This window comes from Pimephales promelas, chromosome 8 (assembly GCF_988280905.1).
Source record: "Pimephales promelas chromosome 8, fPimPro1.hap1.1, whole genome shotgun sequence".
NCBI lineage: Eukaryota > Metazoa > Chordata > Actinopteri > Cypriniformes > Leuciscidae > Pimephales > Pimephales promelas.
This window is the reverse complement of record NC_142776.1, coordinates 24,805,008-24,827,039: the sequence shown is the minus strand read 5'-3', so window position 1 is coordinate 24,827,039 and position 22,032 is coordinate 24,805,008. Positions and strand designations below refer to the sequence as shown.

At 38.0% G+C, this 22,032-nt stretch overlaps 1 protein-coding gene across 1 annotated transcript in view; it reads right to left on the bottom strand.

Annotated features, from left to right (window-relative positions):
- ghrhrb (growth hormone releasing hormone receptor b) overlaps positions 1 to 21,387 on the bottom strand; it is a 35,197-nt gene extending 13,810 nt beyond the window's left edge. The window contains exons 1-3 of the mRNA XM_039670140.2: positions 20,916 to 21,387; positions 11,588 to 11,696; positions 2,645 to 2,752 (exon numbers count right to left, since the gene is read on the bottom strand). Of these exons, the coding sequence (XP_039526074.2) occupies positions 2,645 to 2,752; positions 11,588 to 11,696; positions 20,916 to 20,999 (301 nt within the window). The 5' untranslated portion in view covers positions 21,000 to 21,387. The remainder of the gene's footprint in view (positions 1 to 2,644; positions 2,753 to 11,587; positions 11,697 to 20,915) is intronic.
- Between the last annotated feature and the right edge of the window lie 645 nt (positions 21,388 to 22,032).

The following is a 22,032-nucleotide window of genomic DNA, read 5'->3' as shown; positions in this document are numbered from 1 at the left end:
TTTTCAGCAAGATTTGGAGCAGATCAATGTAGATATCTTCAGGTCCATTGTGTACTTATGTATTCATAGAGGTGTGTGGGGGGATGGAAAAACAGCAATGATGCAGATAGCCGTTGTCTCATGAGTGTGTGGATTTTTCTTAGCCTCCACAATGATTTCTCAAAAGCCCTGGAGTAGTTTTTCAAGGTTCATGATTTTTAAATGTTTTTCAATGCCAATGTGTGTAACTTTATTTTTCAGTCCACCATAGGACAGGGGTGATACACATTTTTTTAAAAACGAATGTATTCGCTTTTCCTTATGGTTTGGTTTAAACAAGAGGTGCACGGAAATAAAAATGCTGTGTCGAAAACCTAAAATTCTAGATGCACTTGGACAAAAACTAAAAACGTCTTTTTAAAAAATATTTTTAATTTCTTATTTTAAATATTTTTTTTCTTGTATAACTGAATTAATATTACAGTTTTTTTTTTTGTTAAAATCAATCATTTTGTTGAATCTGAAAGGACGAAATCCAAACCAATACAATACAATAACCACACTTGTAAAGTAAGACCAGAAAAAAAAATAAAAACATTATTAAATATCAATATATTATTCTTCATTTAGTTCTATGCAAAAGAATCAGATTAAAAAAAAAAAAATCTTTTGACTAATTATAAAAATAAATGTCGAGTCCTAAAAAGCAATTATAACCAGAGCATGTGAGCAGGCAGGGAAGCAGAGCAGTGAACGAGACAGTTCACCAGCATTACCCTGCATGGCTATACCACACCATGTTAGCACAGTGTGGCTATTGCAAACAGAAACAAGTCTATTACAGAGAAATGTTGAGAACCTTGAGAATCATGTTGGGACATTATTTGTACAGACTTTGCTTTTTCGGGGAGCGTAGCGGTACATGAGTGGAGCGTTTGCTAGGGCTGACTGAACGGAAGCAGAGCCGCTCGCAAAGTATCAAGAGAAAGAAAGAAAAAAAAGACACCTGAACACTGAGAGGTGAGGCATTATTTATTTGGACCTTTTTTTCCTCTCTTTTAGCCAAAAATAATAATTTTATCACGATAAACGATAATTTTCGGATCTCTAGTTTAAGCCCTTTTTTATAGGTAGACTATGCAATGCTTTTTTTAGTTCAAAATTAACTAAACAAGATACCTATAATAAGGCTTTTCACAGGAAATTGCGCACATGCATCACTCGCCTGTGTGTGTCTCATCATATCCGTAAATAGAGAAAAGTCGTTTCAACTACTTTGAAAAATGCAGAACTGAGCTGGGATCTTTAATTCTTTTTCAAGAAAGTAGAAGTAATGGGTATATATATATATATATATATATATATATATATATATATATATATATATATATATAAACTGTTAGCGAGCAATAGCACATATTAGAAAGCTAAATGTTGTGTCCTTAAGGAAAGCATCAAATACATAATATTCTTTATCTATCCAGTGTAGTTGAAGCTGTGTTCTAAATCCCAGCATAACTGAACAATGAACACTATCAATTCTCCCACTTTTCTCATCTTCCTCAAAAACACAAAAAAACAGTTCAGTGGTGGACATTTTAAATATATTGTCTTTAGACATAAGCCAAAACTTTACCAAATATATTTCACCATAATTTCACTATATATTTTACTTAATTTTACCATAAGCAAAAGCTAAATTATCTGTAATATGAATGTTTAATTTAGTTTACTTACAATAAAACAACCTTAAAAGTATTGTGAAGTTTATTTCTTTTACTTTTATTTTCAATTGGAAGTGTTATTTGCTTTTAGTCAAACTGAACAAAAAGAACTTCGTAAGTAACCCCAATTTTCAATTAGATCATAAATAAATGTGTCATTACAGGCGCAACAACATTATGATTAAAAAAGTTAACTTTATTGTCCTCTGGGTAGCCCTGCCCACCATGAAATCTAATTGACCTAAAATCCCTCTTCTCATAACTTACATTAACCATCAAATATCTTTAGATTGGTGGAGATTGTGTAACGTCTTATGTTCAGGATGGGGGAAAAAAAATGTCATCTTGTTACTGATTAGGACCTCTGGCATGAATCATAAATTTTGAATTGTAATGTGTAAAAAATTGGTACCAATTTCCAGTAGACAACACTTAAAGTCCATCATGAGTACAATTTGCTTGCTCACATGTTGCTAAGACACATTGAGAAATAACTGTAATCTACTCAACCCGTGAAAACAAATACACTCAGTGTCCCTAAGCAACTATTAAGCGAGTTTATGATATCCGGATATTCAGAGCTCTAGCTGAATTTATAGAACACTCATGATGTTTCACTGTGTATGTTTGCCTTGTCACTATTATTGCCCTGGGTTGGTGTGTCAGTAAAGACTGTTTGTCGTGCTTGAGTGCATGCAAGAGACCAACCAAATGATAATGATCTGGCATGAACCGTGCAAGCTTCTCGGCAGTGGTATAAAATGACATAGCTGTCGATGTACTCATAATAATGCACAGATAAAAAGCTCCTGCAATTCACCTAATCCTCGTCATTTTATTCAACCAATACATTCAGTCTTAAAAATGAGCTTTGTTCATCTAAAAATGTCTTCCTCATTGATAAAAGCCATAATAAAAAAAATGGGATAAGTATAGCTTACCCTGATTGGTTGCAAACAGCTGAGACACTTCGGAACAGGAGACATTGACTACCTGTCCAACTTCTGCTCTGTTCCAGCACCAAATACCATCCCAGTTGGTATGACACCCTAAGATACACAAAAATAAATAAGCAATAAGCAGACACACAAAATATTTGTCAAAAGAGTAATCTCAAAATTGGGTTCTGGAAGATATTTTTGCCATATGTAGAAACAGTTATGTCTGAATATTCTCTGAATGTTCAAAATGTCCATTTTTTTTTTTTTTTACACAAACATTAAGAGAACATCCCATTTGATCATTTTAATAACAATAAGGGTGTCATGTTGCATTAAAAGGAAGATGAAGAAGTGGATGGAATTTTCAGAAGAAGATAATCCAAAAGGTCAAGATAAACAGCTTATAGCACATAGACAACAACTGACAACTCCAAGAACAAAAAGAGGGCACATATATACACAGGTAAAAACAAGCAAATAAACAAGACACAGGTGAAAAAAAAAATCGGTAACTATAGCAACAAATGACCATGTAAATCTCAAGACAGAAACTCAGGGACATTAATACACAACGCATTCTCACCCCAAGGCGTCATCTTTTGACCATGCTTCAATATTCTACGCTTTAGGTGCCCTTAAGTGTCAGTTACATGACGCCATCCTACTGCGTCATCTAACTGATGCTAAAGGAAAAGCGTCAGTTAGATGACGCGGTTAGGTTTAGGTCTGGGGTGGGGGTAGGGTTACACGCGATCCTAGGGTGTCATCTAACTGACACTAAAGGGTGCCTAAAAGATCAGATATTGAAGCATGGTCAAAATGCTTCCCAAGGCGTCAGTTAGGTGATGCCTTGGGATGCGAATGGGCTGTAATATACGAAACAATTTTGTATTAAAATTAATGCGCTGTCGATTTCTTTTACAACAGACGCGATAACGTAATCTATAAATCTAAATTCTCCAACTCCAGTCATCTTTGAGGGAAACCAGTTACCAACCTAAGCGTTCTTTGATAACGTGATGATTACGTTTACGTATAAAGCCTGCCCTGGCAATTTGGTTGATCCGGAGATTTCTTAACCGATCGAACTTCCTGACCGAACTTTGTTTCATAAAACTTAATTTATTGGCCTTCTCTAAAAACACACATGAAATAATCTTGGTGTCAGGGTTCACAGAGGAAACAGACGGGATGGTAAGTTTTGTAAGTTTTATTGTGCAGATGGATCGCAGTTGGAGATAACAGGTGAGGATCAAATGACTTAGAAACATAAATGAGTTTAGCTGGTGATTAATGTCATTTTCTCTGTTGCAGATGAGTTGGCAGTGGTTCGGGGAAGATGGATTGGTCTTTGAAGTACGGGAAACAGGTAAGCAGCAGGAAGATAGTCGGGGAGTCTGTGAGCCATGGAATTACGAGACCAGACAAGTGACTGCAGTGAGAATGAGACCCCGTTTACACCTGGTATTAAAATGCGATCTGTATCCAGATAAGTTATCCGGATAATAAGTACTGATTCCATTTACACCTGGCCACTTAAATGTGTTTTTGCAAAACGGATATAAATCCGATCTTCACCTCCTGCGTTATATGCAGATTTATTGGATTGCACGCCACCAAAAGCAACAGATCTGAGCGGCATTTTATTGATCATCAGCTAATTTCCAAATCAGAGACATCAATAAGAGAGAGTGGCAACAGGCCTGGTAAGATAATTTCGTTTCTTTACTTGAAGATGTGTTAACTGCGTCTGTGACTTACTTTCCCTTTTATTTGCGATGTTTGCACGTTGAATAGACGCTCAGCTGCTCATCTGCGGTGATGCGTGTCGCGTGTCGCATCTGACTAGGCTATAACATGACATATAGCCTATATAACACGCTCTCACTCGTTTATTTTTTAGCATTTTTGGGAGGAGTGAAATATACATATGTGGTTTCAACAACCAGATTGCGTTTACACCTAGTAAAGATCCGGACACAATGCGAGCCAGACTACCTCCAGATGTGGTCAGGCAGATCCGATCACGATCCGATCACAACGCGTTTACACCTTGCATTAACATGCGTTTTTTATTATCCGGATAACTTATCTGGATACAGATCGCATTTTAATACCAGGTGTAAACGGGGTCTGAGTGCTTTATAGTTCATGTGGGTGATGGGACACAGGTGACGGGGATCAATAATCAGGGGATTGTGAACGGGGAAGTGTCCGATTGGGTGAGAGGGAATGAGTGGGCGGCGATGAGGATGGTGAAGGGGATGGAATCCTGACACTTGAATCAAAATTCATATTTTTAGAGAGAACATCCTCAGATTTAAAATGAAGCATGAACAGACTTATCAGCTTCAAAATGTTTCTAAGTTGCTACACTACAATTAAAGTTACAAGTAAGTAGCCTAACACTTAAAATGTTAAATGAATGGTCCAACCACAAATGTTTTAAGAAAAAAAGTCCCATTCATAATGTATAAATAGCCTTTCGAGAATTCTGAGAACATTCTCTGTTAGACAGTCGGAGAGACCGGGCAACACTCTCTCGCATAGAATAAAAAGGGTTAGATAAGCATTGCACCACTGTTCATGGGCAAGCATCTGTCTGAGGAATCCAAGAAAAGAGTGGAAACAGAAGCTGAATGAATGACGAAGACTTTGAGCATAATGAGAGCCACAGGGATCATGTTTGGTCATATATATGGCTGCCACGTCTAAGCCTTGGATCTAATTTCTACTGCTCGTAGATCTATATACTATATAGTATACACATACACCAGTGTTGTTATTGTTAACTAAAACCAAAACTGAAAATAAAAATCGTGAATAGGAATAAAACATTAAAAATCATCAAAACTAAAAAAAACAAAAAAATCTAAAATAGAGATATTTAAAAAAAGAATAATAAAAGACAAAATCACATTAAATTATTAAAACTTAAACTGAAGATATAAAAACAAAAGGTCATTTAAATATTAATAAATTCTATAATCTAGGCTATGAATAATACTTAAATAACGCTGACTTACTGTACACCTGCTGACAAACTTTTAATGCATTTAATTGGAGAGCAGAGTCAAGCTCATTGAAAATCTAAATTAATTTGGAAAACTGAATTAGATAGAGTAAATAGAGTAAAAATTGCAACAACATTATTAAAAATGATTTATTTATTGATCACATTTAAGAAGAAGGATTGCAATCAGTTCACAACAACACCTGGCACTGACATCAATCAGCCAACAACTCCCTTTGCAGTAATGGAGAAGTATTTGAGAAAGAGAGTCTGAAAATCTTAGTGGGAGCTGGGAAAGTATAGGTGACTGAGTGTGAAACTCTCTGGCACACACAGACATTTATGGAATCTTGGGCTGGTCCCCACAGAAATGAGAAAGACTTTGAAGACCTGATGCCACCTCATTAAATGCAAGTATTATCAATGCACCACTGGTAAAAAGCTACACATTTATTTTTTATGGGCAGTCCATCTGACTGCCAATGTTGTCTATGACAGGACAGTAGAGATTTATCAAATATGACTCATGAAATATGACAATTTTACATAGACTTTTTGAGTATAGTTGTGAGATGATTAATCATATGAAGACCTTCTAGTATAAAAAAATACATTATTTAAAATAGATTCTGCTGTAGAAGGTTCTGGGTATATATGATGAGTTCAGATGCAAAAGCCTCTAAGTGCCATTTGAAATTTTCTTCTAAAATGATCATTTTTATCAAGCTTGTATATTTAAGTTCAGTAATTCCACTTAAATGGAAATGAAGATGACCTATTAATTGTCATTTAAGTGAAATGATTTAACTTAAATATACAAGCTTGATAAAAATTATCATTCAAGAAGAAAATTTCAAATGGCACTTAGAGGCTTTTGCATCTGAACTCTTCATATACTGTATACCTGAAGCTCCAACATACATATTGGATACACCAATATCATTAATTCCAGCTGTCATTATTGGAACTCAATTGAACGTAGCTGTGTTGAATTTCAAATCAGCATAATCTCAGGGATAAATGTGTGTATTCAGTGCACCGGCACAGACTTTAAATCTGCATTGCATTGATCCTTATATATAAAATGCCATTTACACTGAAATCTCATATTATTTTTAACATAATTCATTATCAATTTATCAGAACTCTTTCTATATTTTTACAGTATTTATAAAAGGACATTAAAAGTATTCTAATAATTCTAGTATGTTTGTTCACTGCCAGAATGCAGATATACACATCTATAAATCTATAAATATATATACTTTTGGGGAACAGGTCTCAATCCCTTAAGAAGCCTATGGAGGAGTGATCCAGCTCTCAGATTTCATCAAAAATATCTTAATTTGTGTTCTGAAGATGAACCAAGTTCTTATGGGGTTGGAACAACATAAGGGTGAGTAAAAACTGACAAAATTTTCATTTTTGGGTAAACTATCCCTTTAAGGTTCTTTATAGAACTTTTTATTGCTGGAGTGTAGAAAAATTAGTTCGAGAGGTCTGAATTTTTTTACAGTGCTAAATCAGTTTCTCAAACATTTTCTTGGTATTTTTTTTATTATATTATATATTTTTTTTTCTATTTTCTATAGACAGTAATTTCATACAGGGGAACAGATTGTACTGAGCACCCACCTGACCTTTAAGAAGTCGCCATTGAGTCATGAGCGGTCTCTTTCTTCTCTAACTTAGTGTCAAGCCCCGTCTGCTCTGTAATATATCATAAGAGGGACACGGCGCCTGCCCTCCTCCTCTCTGTAAGCTCAATGTTAATTAAAGTCTATGTGGGGCAGGAAGCAGAGCAACATGGATTCCTAATTTCCTATTAAGAACTTTCCTATTAAGGACAGCATTTCACCTGCACTGATTCCGGCACTGACTTCTAAAAACCTCTTAATAGGTCTGAACCACACTCGCCAATGCTCTACAAACTCAGTCAAGATGGAAACAAGTCGCCCAATGGCATATCAGCCCAGGGAGGTATACCTGGAGAAAGTGATCCATTACTATTCACTAATGTCTTTTCATGATGAGATGATTAATTTCATCCTGATGTCTTCTCATACCCCAGCTTGTTTTGAGCCAAACGCCTGAGAGATATATTTAATTAATTACTGCAGGAAATTATGTAATCACAATGCTAAATGGCTGATACTACCACAAGAAAGTGCAGTCTGGCAGGAGCAGGGAGAATATATAATAATAAAAGTAACATTAATATTATATAAAATGTATAAAATGAAATGTATGTTATAAATGTAATAAAAGTGTTTATAAATGTAAACACTTACAGCAGTTATTTCTGGTCCTTAATCAGAGCAGAGGTCTTTCCAGCCATGCAATATTCTACCAGTATCAAGTATAAATGTTTCACTTTTTGTATCACTCTGCTTGCAGAATTTCTCACAGAAAGTGTCATGGCGAGGAGAAAAACATACAATCATTTTAGAAATACTATTGTTGTGTCACAGAATGTAGTTTAAAGGGTTTTTTAGGTAAAAATATAGTTGTTTCGACTTCAAATATTCCTTTTACTTATTGTCCGGGTATTATCTAGGAAACTCATGATTTCCAATTTAATTGTTTATATTTAAATTAAAGGAATGTGTCACATCGACATTTGTCATTTCTACAGAGGCTACATTCTCATTTGTTCACTTTTATTTGCAGGTATGAGACGGAGCCCAAGACGTTTTACTCTGCCAAATGGAGTCTCTTGAGAAACTGAAGATAGACGGTTTAAAATGTACAAAAAAAAAAAATCATTTTGTTGCATTAAAGTGACATTAAAATGTTTTTATAGACAGTTTGTGGCAATACAAATTACTGGAAAGTCATTCCCTATGCAGGCACATCAGTTTTCAGAGCAAATCAGAATTTCTTTTATGAGACTATCTATGCTAAAAATGGTTCAAATGCCAGAGACAAATGATAATGAAATTTTACTTGAAGTCTAAAGAAATTACTCGGAGCATTACAAATGCAGCATGCAGCTAATATTTGGATTTATAATGGTTTAGCACAATATTTAATTGTTAGTCTCAAACAGCGCGCCACTCCCACCACGCTGTACGTAGGGCACCAAGTGCTGAATGGGCACCAAAAATAGCCTAATGAAAAATCAATCATCATATCATAGTCATAATAATTATAATGCTGATATTATTTCAGTATAGAATATTATAGGCACTTTTTAAGGATGTATATAACAAAACAGAGGAACTTGAGCATTTAAAGGGTTAGTTCACCCAAAAATGAAAATTAAGTCATTAATTACTCACCCCCATGCTGTACCAACCCCGTAAGACCTTCGTTCATCTTCGGAACACAAATAAAGATATTTTTGATTGAATCTGAGGGCTGTATCACTCTTCCATAGACAGCCTGAGGGACTGCCTCTTGACGGCCCAGAAAGTCATTAAAAGAAAAGGTTTAAATATTCCATGTGCCTACAGTGGCTCAACTATAACTTTATCAAGCGACGAGACTACTTTTTGTGCGAAAAAAAAAGTAAATAACGACTTTATTCGACTTTCCATTACTTCCTTATGGGCGCATGCGCGAGAACTGAGACGAGACCGTTCTTCTTCGACTACTTTTTGTTACCGGCTGCTCACCGCTTAGGAGTTTTACCGCCCCCTACCGTATAAGATGACGTACTGATATAGCCGGAGGCGCAAAACGTTCTGTTTACAAGCAGTACGTCATCTTATACGGTAGGGGGCGGTAAAACTCCTAAGCGGTGAGCAGCCGGTAACAAAAAGTAGTCGAAGAAGAACGGTCTCGTCTCAGTTCTCGCGCATGCACCCATAAGGAAGTAATGGAAAGTCGAATAAAGTCGTTATTTACTTTTTTTTTTCGCACAAAAAGTAGTCTCGTCGCTTGATAAAGTTATAGTTGAGCCACTGTAGGCACATGGAATATTTAAACCTTTTCTTTTAATGACTTTCTGGGCCGTCAAGAGGCAGTCCCTCAGGCTGTCTATGGAAGAGTGATACAGCCCTCAGATTCAATCAAAAATATCTTTATTTGTGTTCCGAAGATGAACGAAGGTCTTACGGGGTTGGTACAGCATGGGGGTGAGTAATTAATGACTTAATTTTCATTTTTGGGTGAACTAACCCTTTAATTACTCTAGAAAGTAATGATTATGCTGCCACCACTGGTTATAGTCCGTTGGAACTGGCAAAAAAATTTTTTTTTTTCTTTTTTTTTTTTCTGGGGGGCATCATAAAGGAATTATGCTTAGGGCACCAAAATCGCTAGCAGCGGTACTGGTCTCAAATACTTTCAGACTTTGGAGCCACTCAGCTGGAAAGAGATTTATTTGCATACAATTGAAGGCTGTGTCTAATGGGTTTACAGTGCATATTTAATAAACAAATCTGTACTGCCATCTAATATTTATGTGCTTCAGATTTCCTAAGGTTGTGTTAGGTTTAGAATTTGAGCGTCCACACTAGTGTACAGAAACAATTTCATTAGTTTACTAAGATGACAGGTCTTCATTGAAAACGTCTCAGGTTACAACTGTAACCCTAGTTCCCTGAGTAGGGAACAAGAAGATGTGTCGATGGCGCTTTGGGAACGCCCCTGCGTGATTGTGTCCGATGCACTTGTGTCAAATAGTTGAATGGCGAGAGTGAGCGTCACCGGCAGGTGATGTCACGACCAGTAAATGTTAAAAGCGCTAAAACCTCCTGAGGGCACCGAGGTGGGTCGGGCACCGTATACTGTGGTGTACACTGCCCTCAGAGGTCTGACACCAGTGGCTTCCAGAAAAAGTGGAAGGCCCTGACACGGAGGTTATAAACTCCAAAATTTATTGTACACATGGGATTGAGATGGAGAATCTTCAATTCCCTTAATTCCCAAATCCCTTGACTCGATGCTCAGCACATCCATCTCCTCGGTGGTGGAGAGCTGCAGCACTGTATTATACCATTTATTTCCTCAAAATGTAGCCAACTCATTTAATTACTCAATTAAATGCAGTAAAATATCAACCAGAAAAGTAAAAAAAAAAAAAAAAAAAAACGATCTGGATGAAAGACTGAACTTATACATGAATCTAACTAATGAAAGTCAGATAAGCATTCATCATTTAATTTCTCAAAATTAAATGCAGCCCACGTATTTAATTACTCAGAATCAAACAGAAAACGATCAACTAGACAAGTAAAACATGCACTTTCTGGATGAAAGGCTGAATTTATACTAATCTAACTAATGAATATCAGATATGCATTCAATTAAATGCACTCAATTAAATGCAGTAAAATATCAATCAGACAAGTAAAAAAAAACGATCTGGATGAAAAGCTGAATTTATATATGAATCTAACTAATGAAAGTCAGTTAAGCATTCATAATTTAATTTCTCAATTAAATGCACCCAATTTATTTAATTCCTCAAAATTAATCAGTTTTACTACGTTTAATTTTGAGTAATTAAATAAATTGGCTGAATTTCTTTTTTTTAAATTAGTCTGATAATTTCTTTATACAAATAACAAAAAAATGGGGAAAAAAGTAAGCTTCAGTCTACAAATATTACATATGATTTATCTCAAAACCTTAGTAAATGGAATCATGCTGTCATTATAATTCATTATCCTTTGATCACTGACAATGAAAGTGCAATGACCTGAGTTGTATTGATCCCATCTGCTGATCCGCACCCTTCATCAGCAGCCAGAATCGAACAGCTTCTGTTTGAGAAACTGCCTTTAATCTACTAAATCTCAACACTTTATTGCATCCTATTTGCCTGACCTGATCTATATAGGAAAGTGTAATGCTTAATATTGTAAACCTAGTTTTCAGCACCCCATCCAATCAGAAATAGTCGTATTATCAATCAGCAAACGGGTAGACATTAACGACATAGAGGAGATGCAAAGTAGTAAGGAATGAAGTAGACAGCTCACCAGTGATATTGTTGCTCATGTGGGCCTCTTGTCTTTGTGTGTGAATGCATTGCTCTTGAGCCTTAATATGCTCAGCCACCAGAGCACATGCTGGATGAATTGTTTCCACCTGAGAATGATGATGGAAAAAAAAAAAAAGGTGTGAGGCAAATGAATTTACAAAATGCAGCACATATTAAGAAACCACATAAACATGCTGAGCCTATTACAGAAAGATGGTGAGCAATTTCACAATTGTAGTCACTTGCCATTAAGTCAAATTGACAATAAAATCAGGGAAAATCGTTCAATTTAAAACATTAATTGCTAACAGCTTGTACATATGTTTAACTCCATTTGTGTTCCACAAAAGAAAGATCCCCAGCATTTTTGCGGGTAACAGATTGAAAATACATTGCATATATCTATTTAAGGGATCTAAGTATTTATCAGACTAAGACTTCAGACTGAAATATCTCATCAAAAAGCCCCAGCCACACACCAATATTAGTCTGTAAAATCTTGTTATCTTTGAAGCAGTCATTGAACCCATTTCATCAGTCTCTTGCCATCATTTACTACAATTAAATGCATTAGAGATGCAGAGAAATAAAGAGGGAATGACTATATAACAAGATGTGTGGGATGTTGTATTTTCAACAACATAAAAAGGAAAAGTTGTTTCTGTTTCACCTCTTTGCTGCATAAAAAGACCTGTAACGGCCACCCACTTATTCCTGAGAGGAATGAGAGAGAGTCAGAGGTGGGTGAATGCTAATGATCCGATTAAGCCTGAGGTTACAGTGGAATGAGCTGTAGAAACGGATTCAGAAGTTCCTGAAACATACCTACGCATCTCCAAAGGAAAACAGAAATGGTGAATCATAACAATACCAGGAAAAGTGAATTGTTGTATTTATTCTAGAGGGACGCCTCAGGGGTCTGTGTGTCATCCTCTATGTGTGAATCAAATCAATAGTATGACGTCAGTATGGAAATCAAAGTAAATGTTCCAGCTATGTTGACTATTATTTATCCAGTAGTTGACGTTGGGCATATCCCTTTCACAGCGCAAATAGGCAGAAATGGATGTTTTCAGGACACAAGTTGATGCATTGAGTGAGAGCGCTAGTGTGAGTGTGTTTGCTTGTCTATTTGTCTGCGAGTGCTTGTTAGTGCTTATGTTCTCTCCGAATTCAAAACAGAACAGATGGTTGCGCTGTTGGTTTCATTGACCTCTGTCGCCTGCTGGTAGGCGAGATAAGAGAGAATGAGTTCGGGAAGTTTGCACTGGTTTAGTTGCAGTGCATTTCTAAAACAAAAAGAAAGACTCTCACAAACAAGTCTCGCATATCTCAAGGTCAATCAGAATCTTCAGGACGGAAAACGAACTAGCCTAAAAAAAACATCTTATAAGACAGAAAAAAATATTTAAATAATGATAACATAACGATACATTTTAGTGCTGTTAACATACCCTAATTTCAAGAATATTATTGGCTGACAACTCAATTTCTGAATTAATTGTCTATGCAGATTATTGTATAATATCAAGTCAATCATTTAAAACACAATGATTAAAAAAGCAAAGTAAAAGTAGTCCATTCCACTCCGATTTCAATCATTTGAAGGCACAATGAAAGCAATTCAAGAGTGTCGCTGTTGGTCACAAGATAGTGTGTCAAAGAAATTGTATGTCATTAACATCAAACCTTAGCAACAGTTTTTAAATGTGAATGAGATTTATATACTGTGTCAGAAAGAACCATTTTCAAGAATTAACAACTTAAATTTGTTTGCTTCGGAATTCTTGAAATGCAGTGCACATTAGAATGGACTGCTTTGTCATTTTAGATCCTTTTGTGTTTCATGGGGTTTAAACCAACAAGAGGGTGAGTAAATGATAAACCCTAAAAGTTTTTCTTGGCTAATGATAAACCCCAGAAAAGGTTATCCGTGAGTAAACAAATCGATTATGCTGAAAATAGCTGAATACGGCACTGGAGTAACATTTTGGTAGTACTGTAGGATGATTTTTTTAAGGATAGATTGAGATTTACTGCTCAGATATAAAACAGAAAATTATCCTTTTGAATGTATACAATTTACCGTTGTTTTTGTTTTTTGCATTTGCATTCTATAAAAATATAATTTGTATAAAATAATAATAAAAAAAAGAGTACTTGGTAAAGTTGGACTTTTGGCTGTTAGGAAATAGAATGCAAGTTTTTGCATTGAAACATCACACAGTACACATTAACATTGATCAACTCTCAAATCTTTTCAAAATTTGTATTTTATTTTAAAATGAGAATGGTTGTCTATACAGTGCTGGTCAGAATTATTTCCCCTTTGGTAAATATGATCAAAGATAGCTGTAAAAAAATTTTAAAACAAGATTAAAGCTCTGAGTCTTCTCCTATAATGCCTGATAGTTTGGAGAACACCGGAAATAGATCAGAGAGCATTCCTCCATACAGATTCTCTCCAGATGACTGTTCCCTGGGAGGACCGGATGGAGGAGGCTTTTGAGAGGAAGAGGGCCAAGTATGAGGAGCTGGCAGGCGAATGCCGAAGCAGGGGGTGGAGGACCCGATGTAATCCCATCGAGGTCGGGTGCAGAGGATTCGTCGGCCAGTCACTGATTAGGGCCCTCAAGATGCTTGGACTGGAGGGACTGCACATCAGAAAAAGCCGTCAAGAACATCACGGACGCCGCCGAAAAGGCGTCAAGATGGCTGTGGATCAAGCGGGGCGATCCATGGATCATACAAGCTACTCAGACACAAGCCAGGGTCTGATCAACCCTGGCTGGGTCACCTGGGCGAGGGTGTATGATGTTGTGAGACCCGAAACACCCAATGAACCCAGGATACATCACTGATGATGTGTCTGAGTTGCACCAGAGGTGTATTTCAATAACAATAACAGATCCTTTAGATTCCCAGATCCCATCTTAAGTGTTTGCTGCCAAAAATCTGTTTTTTGTTTGTTTCATCTGTCCATAGAATGTTTGAAAACTAACTGACACTACTGGAACTTCAAACGGGACGGGTTCTAAGATGAATTGAAGGAAGAAAAAAAAAGCTTTTTTGGCAGCAAACACTTAAGATGGGTTTGGTGCACAAATGGATAAAAAGTACCCCATGTGTAAAATGAAATACTCTGCTATATCTTTAATGCTGTGGGCCTAATTTTTTGCCAGAGGTCCTGGACTTCTTTTTCAGATACATGGCATCATAGATTCAACCAAATACTAACAGATAAAAAAGAGAGATGCTTTGGAAACACTATGCCCATAATAGCAAATGTCTGTTATGTGTGAAGTAGTTTGCACACTAAGAAGCAAGCACCCTAGACCCCGAAGTGGAGCCTAGATCCAAGTAATAAAATCTAACATATGTATGTGGTGAGGACCAGCCTGCCACATCCCACATGTCATGAAGGGAAACCACCGATAATAAAACTTTTGACACAGCCATACTCCTGGTAGAATGGGCCCGGACAGCTAAAGATGAAGGATGACCAGTCGCTTCATAAGCAAGTGAGATAGCCTCGACTACCCACTTGCTCATCCTCTGCTTGGATGCAGGATAACCTTTTCTGGGTGACACGAAACAGATGAATAGTTGATCAGATTTATGCCACAGAGTAGCTCTCTGTATGCAAGCATCCAAAGCCCACACAGGGCACAGCAAGTTTTTCCTGATCTGGTGTATTTAAGGGTAGAGGAGAGAAGGCCTGCTGCACAATTGGGGCCGCAATATTAGTAGGGACCTTAGGAATATAGCCCGGTCTAGGTTGAAGAAAGTCCTTCATCATACCAGATGCAAATTCAAGGCATAAAGAAGCAACTGACAAGGCTTGCAAATCTCCAATTCTCTTGATAGAAAAAAATTGCAATAAGAAATAAAGTTTTTAGTGTAAGGAAGTTTTCTAAAAGCTCTTCAATGGGATCGAAGGAAGCCAAAGCCAGAACTTCCAGTACAACGGTCTAATCCCAAGCCGGTGCTCTAATGAGCAGTGTAGGCCTTAGCCTCATGGTGCCACAAAGAAAATGAGTAGTGAGAGGATCTCTCCCCAATGATGCACCACCCAGAGGAGTGAAGTAAGCAGATATAGTCGCCACATACACCTTCAAGGTGGAAGGAGATAATCCCGCAGAGAAACATTCTTGCAGATAATCAAGCACTGTACCAACAGGACAGTAAACAGGATTCAGTTGGCATTCACCGCACCAAGCAGAGAACAGTTTCCATTTCAGTGCATACAGTCTTCTAGTGGAGGAAGCTCTAGATTGGAATATGGTCTCCACGACCTCGATCGAGAATCCTGATTCCATGAGCTGGGCTCCCTCAGGGGCCAAGCCCACAGTTTCACATTGTTGTCGCATACCATACCTAGAAAAGTGGTTCTCTGAGACAGAATGACCACACTCTTCTTGGCGTTGAGCCTCAACCCCATCATCTTTATGTGGGACAGAGCAACATCTCAAAGCCAAACCACCATCTGCTCGGACTGATCTAAAAATCAACCAATCGTCGATGTAACTCAACATGCGGATCCCCTGGAGTCTCAGGGGAGCCAAAGCTGCATCCACACATTTGGTGAAGGTGCGGGGTGATAAACCTAAGCCGAACGGAAGAACCCGATATTGGTACGCGTCGCCCCGAAAGCAAACCTCAGGAACTTCATATGATGAGGATGGATGAATATATGGAAATAAGCCTCCTTCAAGTCTATCGATATAAACCAGTCCTTGGACAATCTATTTGAGTGTAAGCATCTTGAAGTTGAGTTTCTGAACCTTGCAGTTTAGTTGTCGCAGATCTAGAATAGGACACATCCCCCATCTTTTTTGGAACAATGAAGTACTGGTTATAAAACCTTGACTCCCTGCTGGGAGGAGGAAACCTTTCTAATAGCCCCCTTTCGTAGAAGAGTCTGTACTTCCTGCTCCATAACCAGAGCCTGTTCGGTGTCCACCACTGTAGGGAGGACCCCTAGAATTCTGCGCGGACGAGAATCGAACTGAATTCTGTAACCCTTTTCTGTTGTATACAGGACCCAATGAGATATGTTTGGCAGTAGCTTACACACTGCCAGAAAAGCTACTAAGGGAACCAGTATCTCGAGACTTGCCTCTGGATTTGGTCGAATAGTCACTTTGGTGGCGAACCAGCAGGGAACAGTGAAATGACTGCTTTACAAACCCTCCTCGGAAGATCGTTAGAAGATGCTGACACCTCCATGTCCTGAAGCGGCGAACCGGCAGGGAACAACAGAACTGGCAGTGCAGCGACCCTTCAGAGAGTTGCCCCTCCGGAGGGCACCGAGTAAGGCTGTCGCGGTTATGGAATTTCCCTTGCGGTTATGTTGAGTGGCTCAATAGCACGGTATGCGGTATTACCACCATTTATTTATTTATTTAATTCAAATGTTTTTGTTGCTATATAAATAAAGTTTACGATGTGGACTAAAACAAGGACATTTTCAGTAACAAATGTAACCGAAACTAAACAGCGTCTACAGTATATGCGCATTGAAAGACTTTCACTCAGCGTGCATATTGTTATGACAACGGACTTTGAGCGAGTCATTGAACCGTTCATTCAACAAACACGTTTAAAAAAGCTGATTCATTAAAGAGATGTAAAGAAACAAGATGTTAATTATTTTTAACTTTGAGGTTCAACTTTTCAAGGCTCAGCTGAGCAGCAATGCGTCGCATAGGCAACGATGAAGATGATGCTTCACTTATTAGAGACCCGTAGCATTGATTCAATGCGTGACTCACTGATTTTATTTCCCCGCGGCTTCCCGAGGAGAAACGGCAACCCGTCTCTACCCAGAGAGGACCACCCTCAGAAGTCTGATAGCCTCGGCGTCAGGACGACTCCTTTGTCGACAATGACAGTCCTCAGATCTTACTTACCTCTAACCGGCTTTGACTGTAACCGCCACCCAGGCCCCTCTGATTGTAGAGGAGCCCGAATGCCGATGCTTTGTTTTTGCTGCACTCCGAGCTGCGAGGAACTTGCAGACTGCTCCCGCCTAGCAGTCTCGGGAACATTAGATCAGCGAGGGAGAAACTTCTGGAACGCTGCTGATTGCTTCTTCAGCTCCTGAAATCTACGTACCTAAGCACATTAGCCTGGTATGACTGCTAAATTGACATAGTATGCAAGCATGCCGCAGCCTGACCTGCTACCCACCAGTGCTGAAGTAGATTTTGAGGACCCCCTTGAAAACGAGATGTTCCATCTCAAGGGGATATCCCCTAATTAAATGAATGAATGAATGAATTTTAGTGGCTTGGTGGGTAACATCAGGACTTTTAATGACGATGCTGACTCGAGAGAGAGATAGCTTGCAAGCATCTCTTCAGCCTGCGGCATAGTCACATAACCTACATCTTTAATACCAATAACATTGCAATAAGTCAATGTTTATGGATTAAAAACACAATATGAGACTGGATTATTACATGCCCTCGACACCTCAGTGTGGTGGTCGGGAAAAATGGCAAACCCCGACCAGGATCCTGTGATGTAGATGGTAGGTATCTTTCATCTATCAAACTTTTCTTTTTATAATCATCCTGTTTCTCTGCTCTCCAATCAATATTTAATTTAGCCACAGCAGGAGTAACAACCTCCATAAGCTCCTCATCTACAGGGGAATGAGATGGGGAATTCTCATAATCCCCTGCATCAATGCTGACAACGTCTTATTCCTCAGAACTGGATAATCACAGCATTGGTGAAATCCCAGGTAGAAATAACCACAGCGCGGTTACCAGCAAATAACCAAGGCACTGGATCTGGCAGGTGAATGCTGAGATTGGCTGGGCGGGCCCATATCAAACCCCACTGTCAGATCCATTGGCGAACCCCAAGATGTGCGTCGCTGCTGTACCTCAGCAGCAGCAGGACCTGCACCCTGGAGAGCACGCACCGAACCGTCCTCCTCAAAGTACGCCTGGCGGGAGCGAAATATTCTGTGAAATATTGTGCCTGCAATAACAGCCAACAATAAATAAACAGAGACAGTATACAGAGACCGTTTTCAGGTGTGCTGTATAGTTTCCTGGTCAATGACGTCACTCTCACTATAGTCTTGTCTCTCCATTAGACTGATTATACACATGCTTCACGACGCAATCACACAGGGGCGTTCCCACATCGCCTCGACGCAGCTCGAGTTCCCTTGAAAGGGAACCAAGCATCTGCAATGGCCATCCAGTCCCCAGATCTGAACCCTAGAAAATGAGTGGGCTGAACTAAAGAGAAAAAGCGCCAAGATGGATTTGGGAATCTGAAAGACCTGGAAAGATTCTGTGTAGAGGAATGGTTTCTGATTTATTGTCAGGATTTCTCCAAAATTATCAGGCATTATATGAGAAGACTCAGAGCGGTTATCTTGGCAAAAAAGTATTTAATAATAATAAAGGGGGCAAATAACATGTTTTGGAGAAAAACATTTACCCTGCATATAATCTGCATATATTAAGACTGCATATAATCTACATTAAACCCAAGCAGACACTACAAATCTCCCTGGTATTGACTAAGGCCAAGGCCAAGGCTCATCTTTGCATCCAGAAACTGTGAGGGGAATAATAACGATGAAAGACCTCTATGCATCACTACAACAAATTCAATTTGTTTGTCAGGATGGGTGAGAGAAGCACTGGAGACACACCTGTGCAGTAAAGCACTTTGTTTCAATGAAATCTATATTCACAGGACTTTTGACTCATCCATGTAGCTTTAAAAGTCTCCAAAATGTAAAGTCTCCTATCTTGCCAAAAAAACAATTATGACACATCTGCTGATAAAGGGTGTTCAAGGCCGCCTCCATGTCTCCCCACAAATTGATATTATAAATGTACTGATCAAATGTATATCATTGCACCAAAAATTCTGCAACAAGGAGCTAAAAATCCCTTTTTGTTCTCACTGTCTAAATATCTTAAGTAAATAGACACCTGTTGTTTTCAATCACTCTAACCTCTGCACTAAAATGTTCTGGTGACCTGATCAGAAATGTTAAACATGTTGAGAGGACAAATAAAGAAGAAAAATAACGGACCGATAAAGATCCTGTTATCAGTCAAATAGCATCCAGCGGCCCCGAGGAAGAGGCTCTTGAACACATGGAATCATTATTATAGGAAATGAACATCCATTCAGGGAAGGAAAGCCATATCATTAGAGGGAGTACCAAACAACAACTACATTTAATTACAACACTGATTTGCGCTCTTCTTTGTGGCCTGTGCTCCTCAGAAACTGGAATGGTAATGTACCTTTGAATTAGCAGAACAGAATTCTTGTATTTATTTATTTATTAATTTTTTAAGGCCAGTAAGTCACATAAAATGCATGACAGGAACCTCAATTGGCCACTTTACATATAGTAAAAATATGTCAGTGTTCCTGTACTGGAAATGGTCATCAAAACATCATTAAAAGGAGACCGGGATCTCAGGTCAGTGCAGCTAATCAAATCAACATCTGTGACACATCAGCACATTAATAGCACTGGACTGATCCCTAGAGAAAATAATGGAAATCAAACAGAATGGATTACACTTCATCTGCATCATTAGCTCAGTATGATGCCTTTTTAAAATAAATGTATATTTGTCTATATTTCTCAAAATATAAAAAAATCTCACATACATATGAAAGCAGGGCTATGAACACATTTACCTTTTATGATGTGCAACTCAAACAGCATACATTCAACATACTTTTTCTAATTCAGTGGTGCAGTGTCATGCCTTTTCAAATAAATATGTCAATCTCTCTCAAAAGAAAATCTCACATGATGAATCTGGAGGCAAATGCTAAAATTTGCAAATGAAATACTTCAGGAAATTCAACATGATTTGGTTTGTCATACTAAACATGTGTTAAGTATTTTATCTATGCATGGAGCATTGAACTCATATTAATTTAAATTAATTTGTCACACAAAGGGAAAGGATGATTAAAGCTGGTGAAAAACGTTTAACATGCCATATACAGATGTGTTAATCAACAATAAGGTTGATTAAACAGTCTATGAAATGATTTCTGATATTTGGAAATATTCTTTTTTTTATGCCATAGCCCAACAACAGAATCCACTGGCCACAGGAGGTAATCAAATTGCAATGACTTCTTGATTTTAAAAAGCACCCAGTCTAATCACGACAATTCACAGAATACCAAGATTTTAGAACTCTGCAATCTCAATTTAAAAATCACAATGTATATTTTGCACAGTAACAATATAGAATATTAATACAAAATACAATATTTGATAGATACAAAGCAAATAATCCACGGAGATAACTCACTGTTTCCCAGATGCTCTGGTGAATCCCCAAACTCAGTAAAACGGCGACCAGTCTTAAGGTTGATAAAGTTCTGAAGAGAAACATGATTAGGACTCCGGTATAATAGGAAAGAATTAAGTTTGTTACTGTCTAACCAGGTTACGCAGAAGCCTCTGTTAAATCTCTGGATGTTTTATAGTCTCGATGTCTCCAACCATACTCTGCGCTGTCGTTCAGCTCAAACACTAAGTCCTATGTCTTATAAAGCTCGCAATACTTGCAATTGAACCATGCGTGTCTTCCTCATAACAGCGCGTAAACAACCTGTCGCTGTGAGTTCCCAGCACAAACTGAGCTGGAGAGTGGCGCGCGTGGCGAAATGAAGGCATGGTGTGCCTGACTTCACCCATAGATAGCCTACATTATGAATTCCAGTGGTTATTTTAAAAACTGTTTGAAATAAAGCAAAAGGTTTTCAACCGTAAACTAGCCAAACTAGTCGCGAGAGAAAAAGACACCAAACAGACCAATGTTTACCTTAGCAGGTAGGCTATTCGTCCCGTCATCCAATTAAATTATTCTTCCTCAGGCTTCAATAAAATGGAGTACACTAGTATTAATTATATTGTTGAATGTATTACCTACCTAGACAATTATGCAATGTATCGGTGTTCCACAGGTATTTTATTACTACTAAAAAATACTGCAATGTGCAATAATTTACCCCGGATAAATGCACAACGGGGTAAAATGCACATTTGATTATTCTCCTATTAACCACTGGGTGGCACAAAAAGACATCGCAGCACTTGCCTAAACATTTGCGTTTAAACGTCAATTTGAACGTGGAAGATAGGCCGATTCTTGATGCTGTCTCGTGCAGCCATAAATATACTATATAGCTATAGCCTACTATTTAGAATGTCTAGGGGAGAGCAGGGCTCAACGTAACGCTTTTTTGACTTTCTCAGTTTGTGTAAATCTACTTAGGGTTTAGAGTATTTATTTTTTTTCCCACATTAATTTCCCACGTGTCTAGTACACTTATGTGGGTCTGTTTTATTAATACAGTGTAAACTTTTTTCTTGATTTACCCTGAAAAAGTGGAAGTGAAATGTGACAACATGCCCCATAGGTG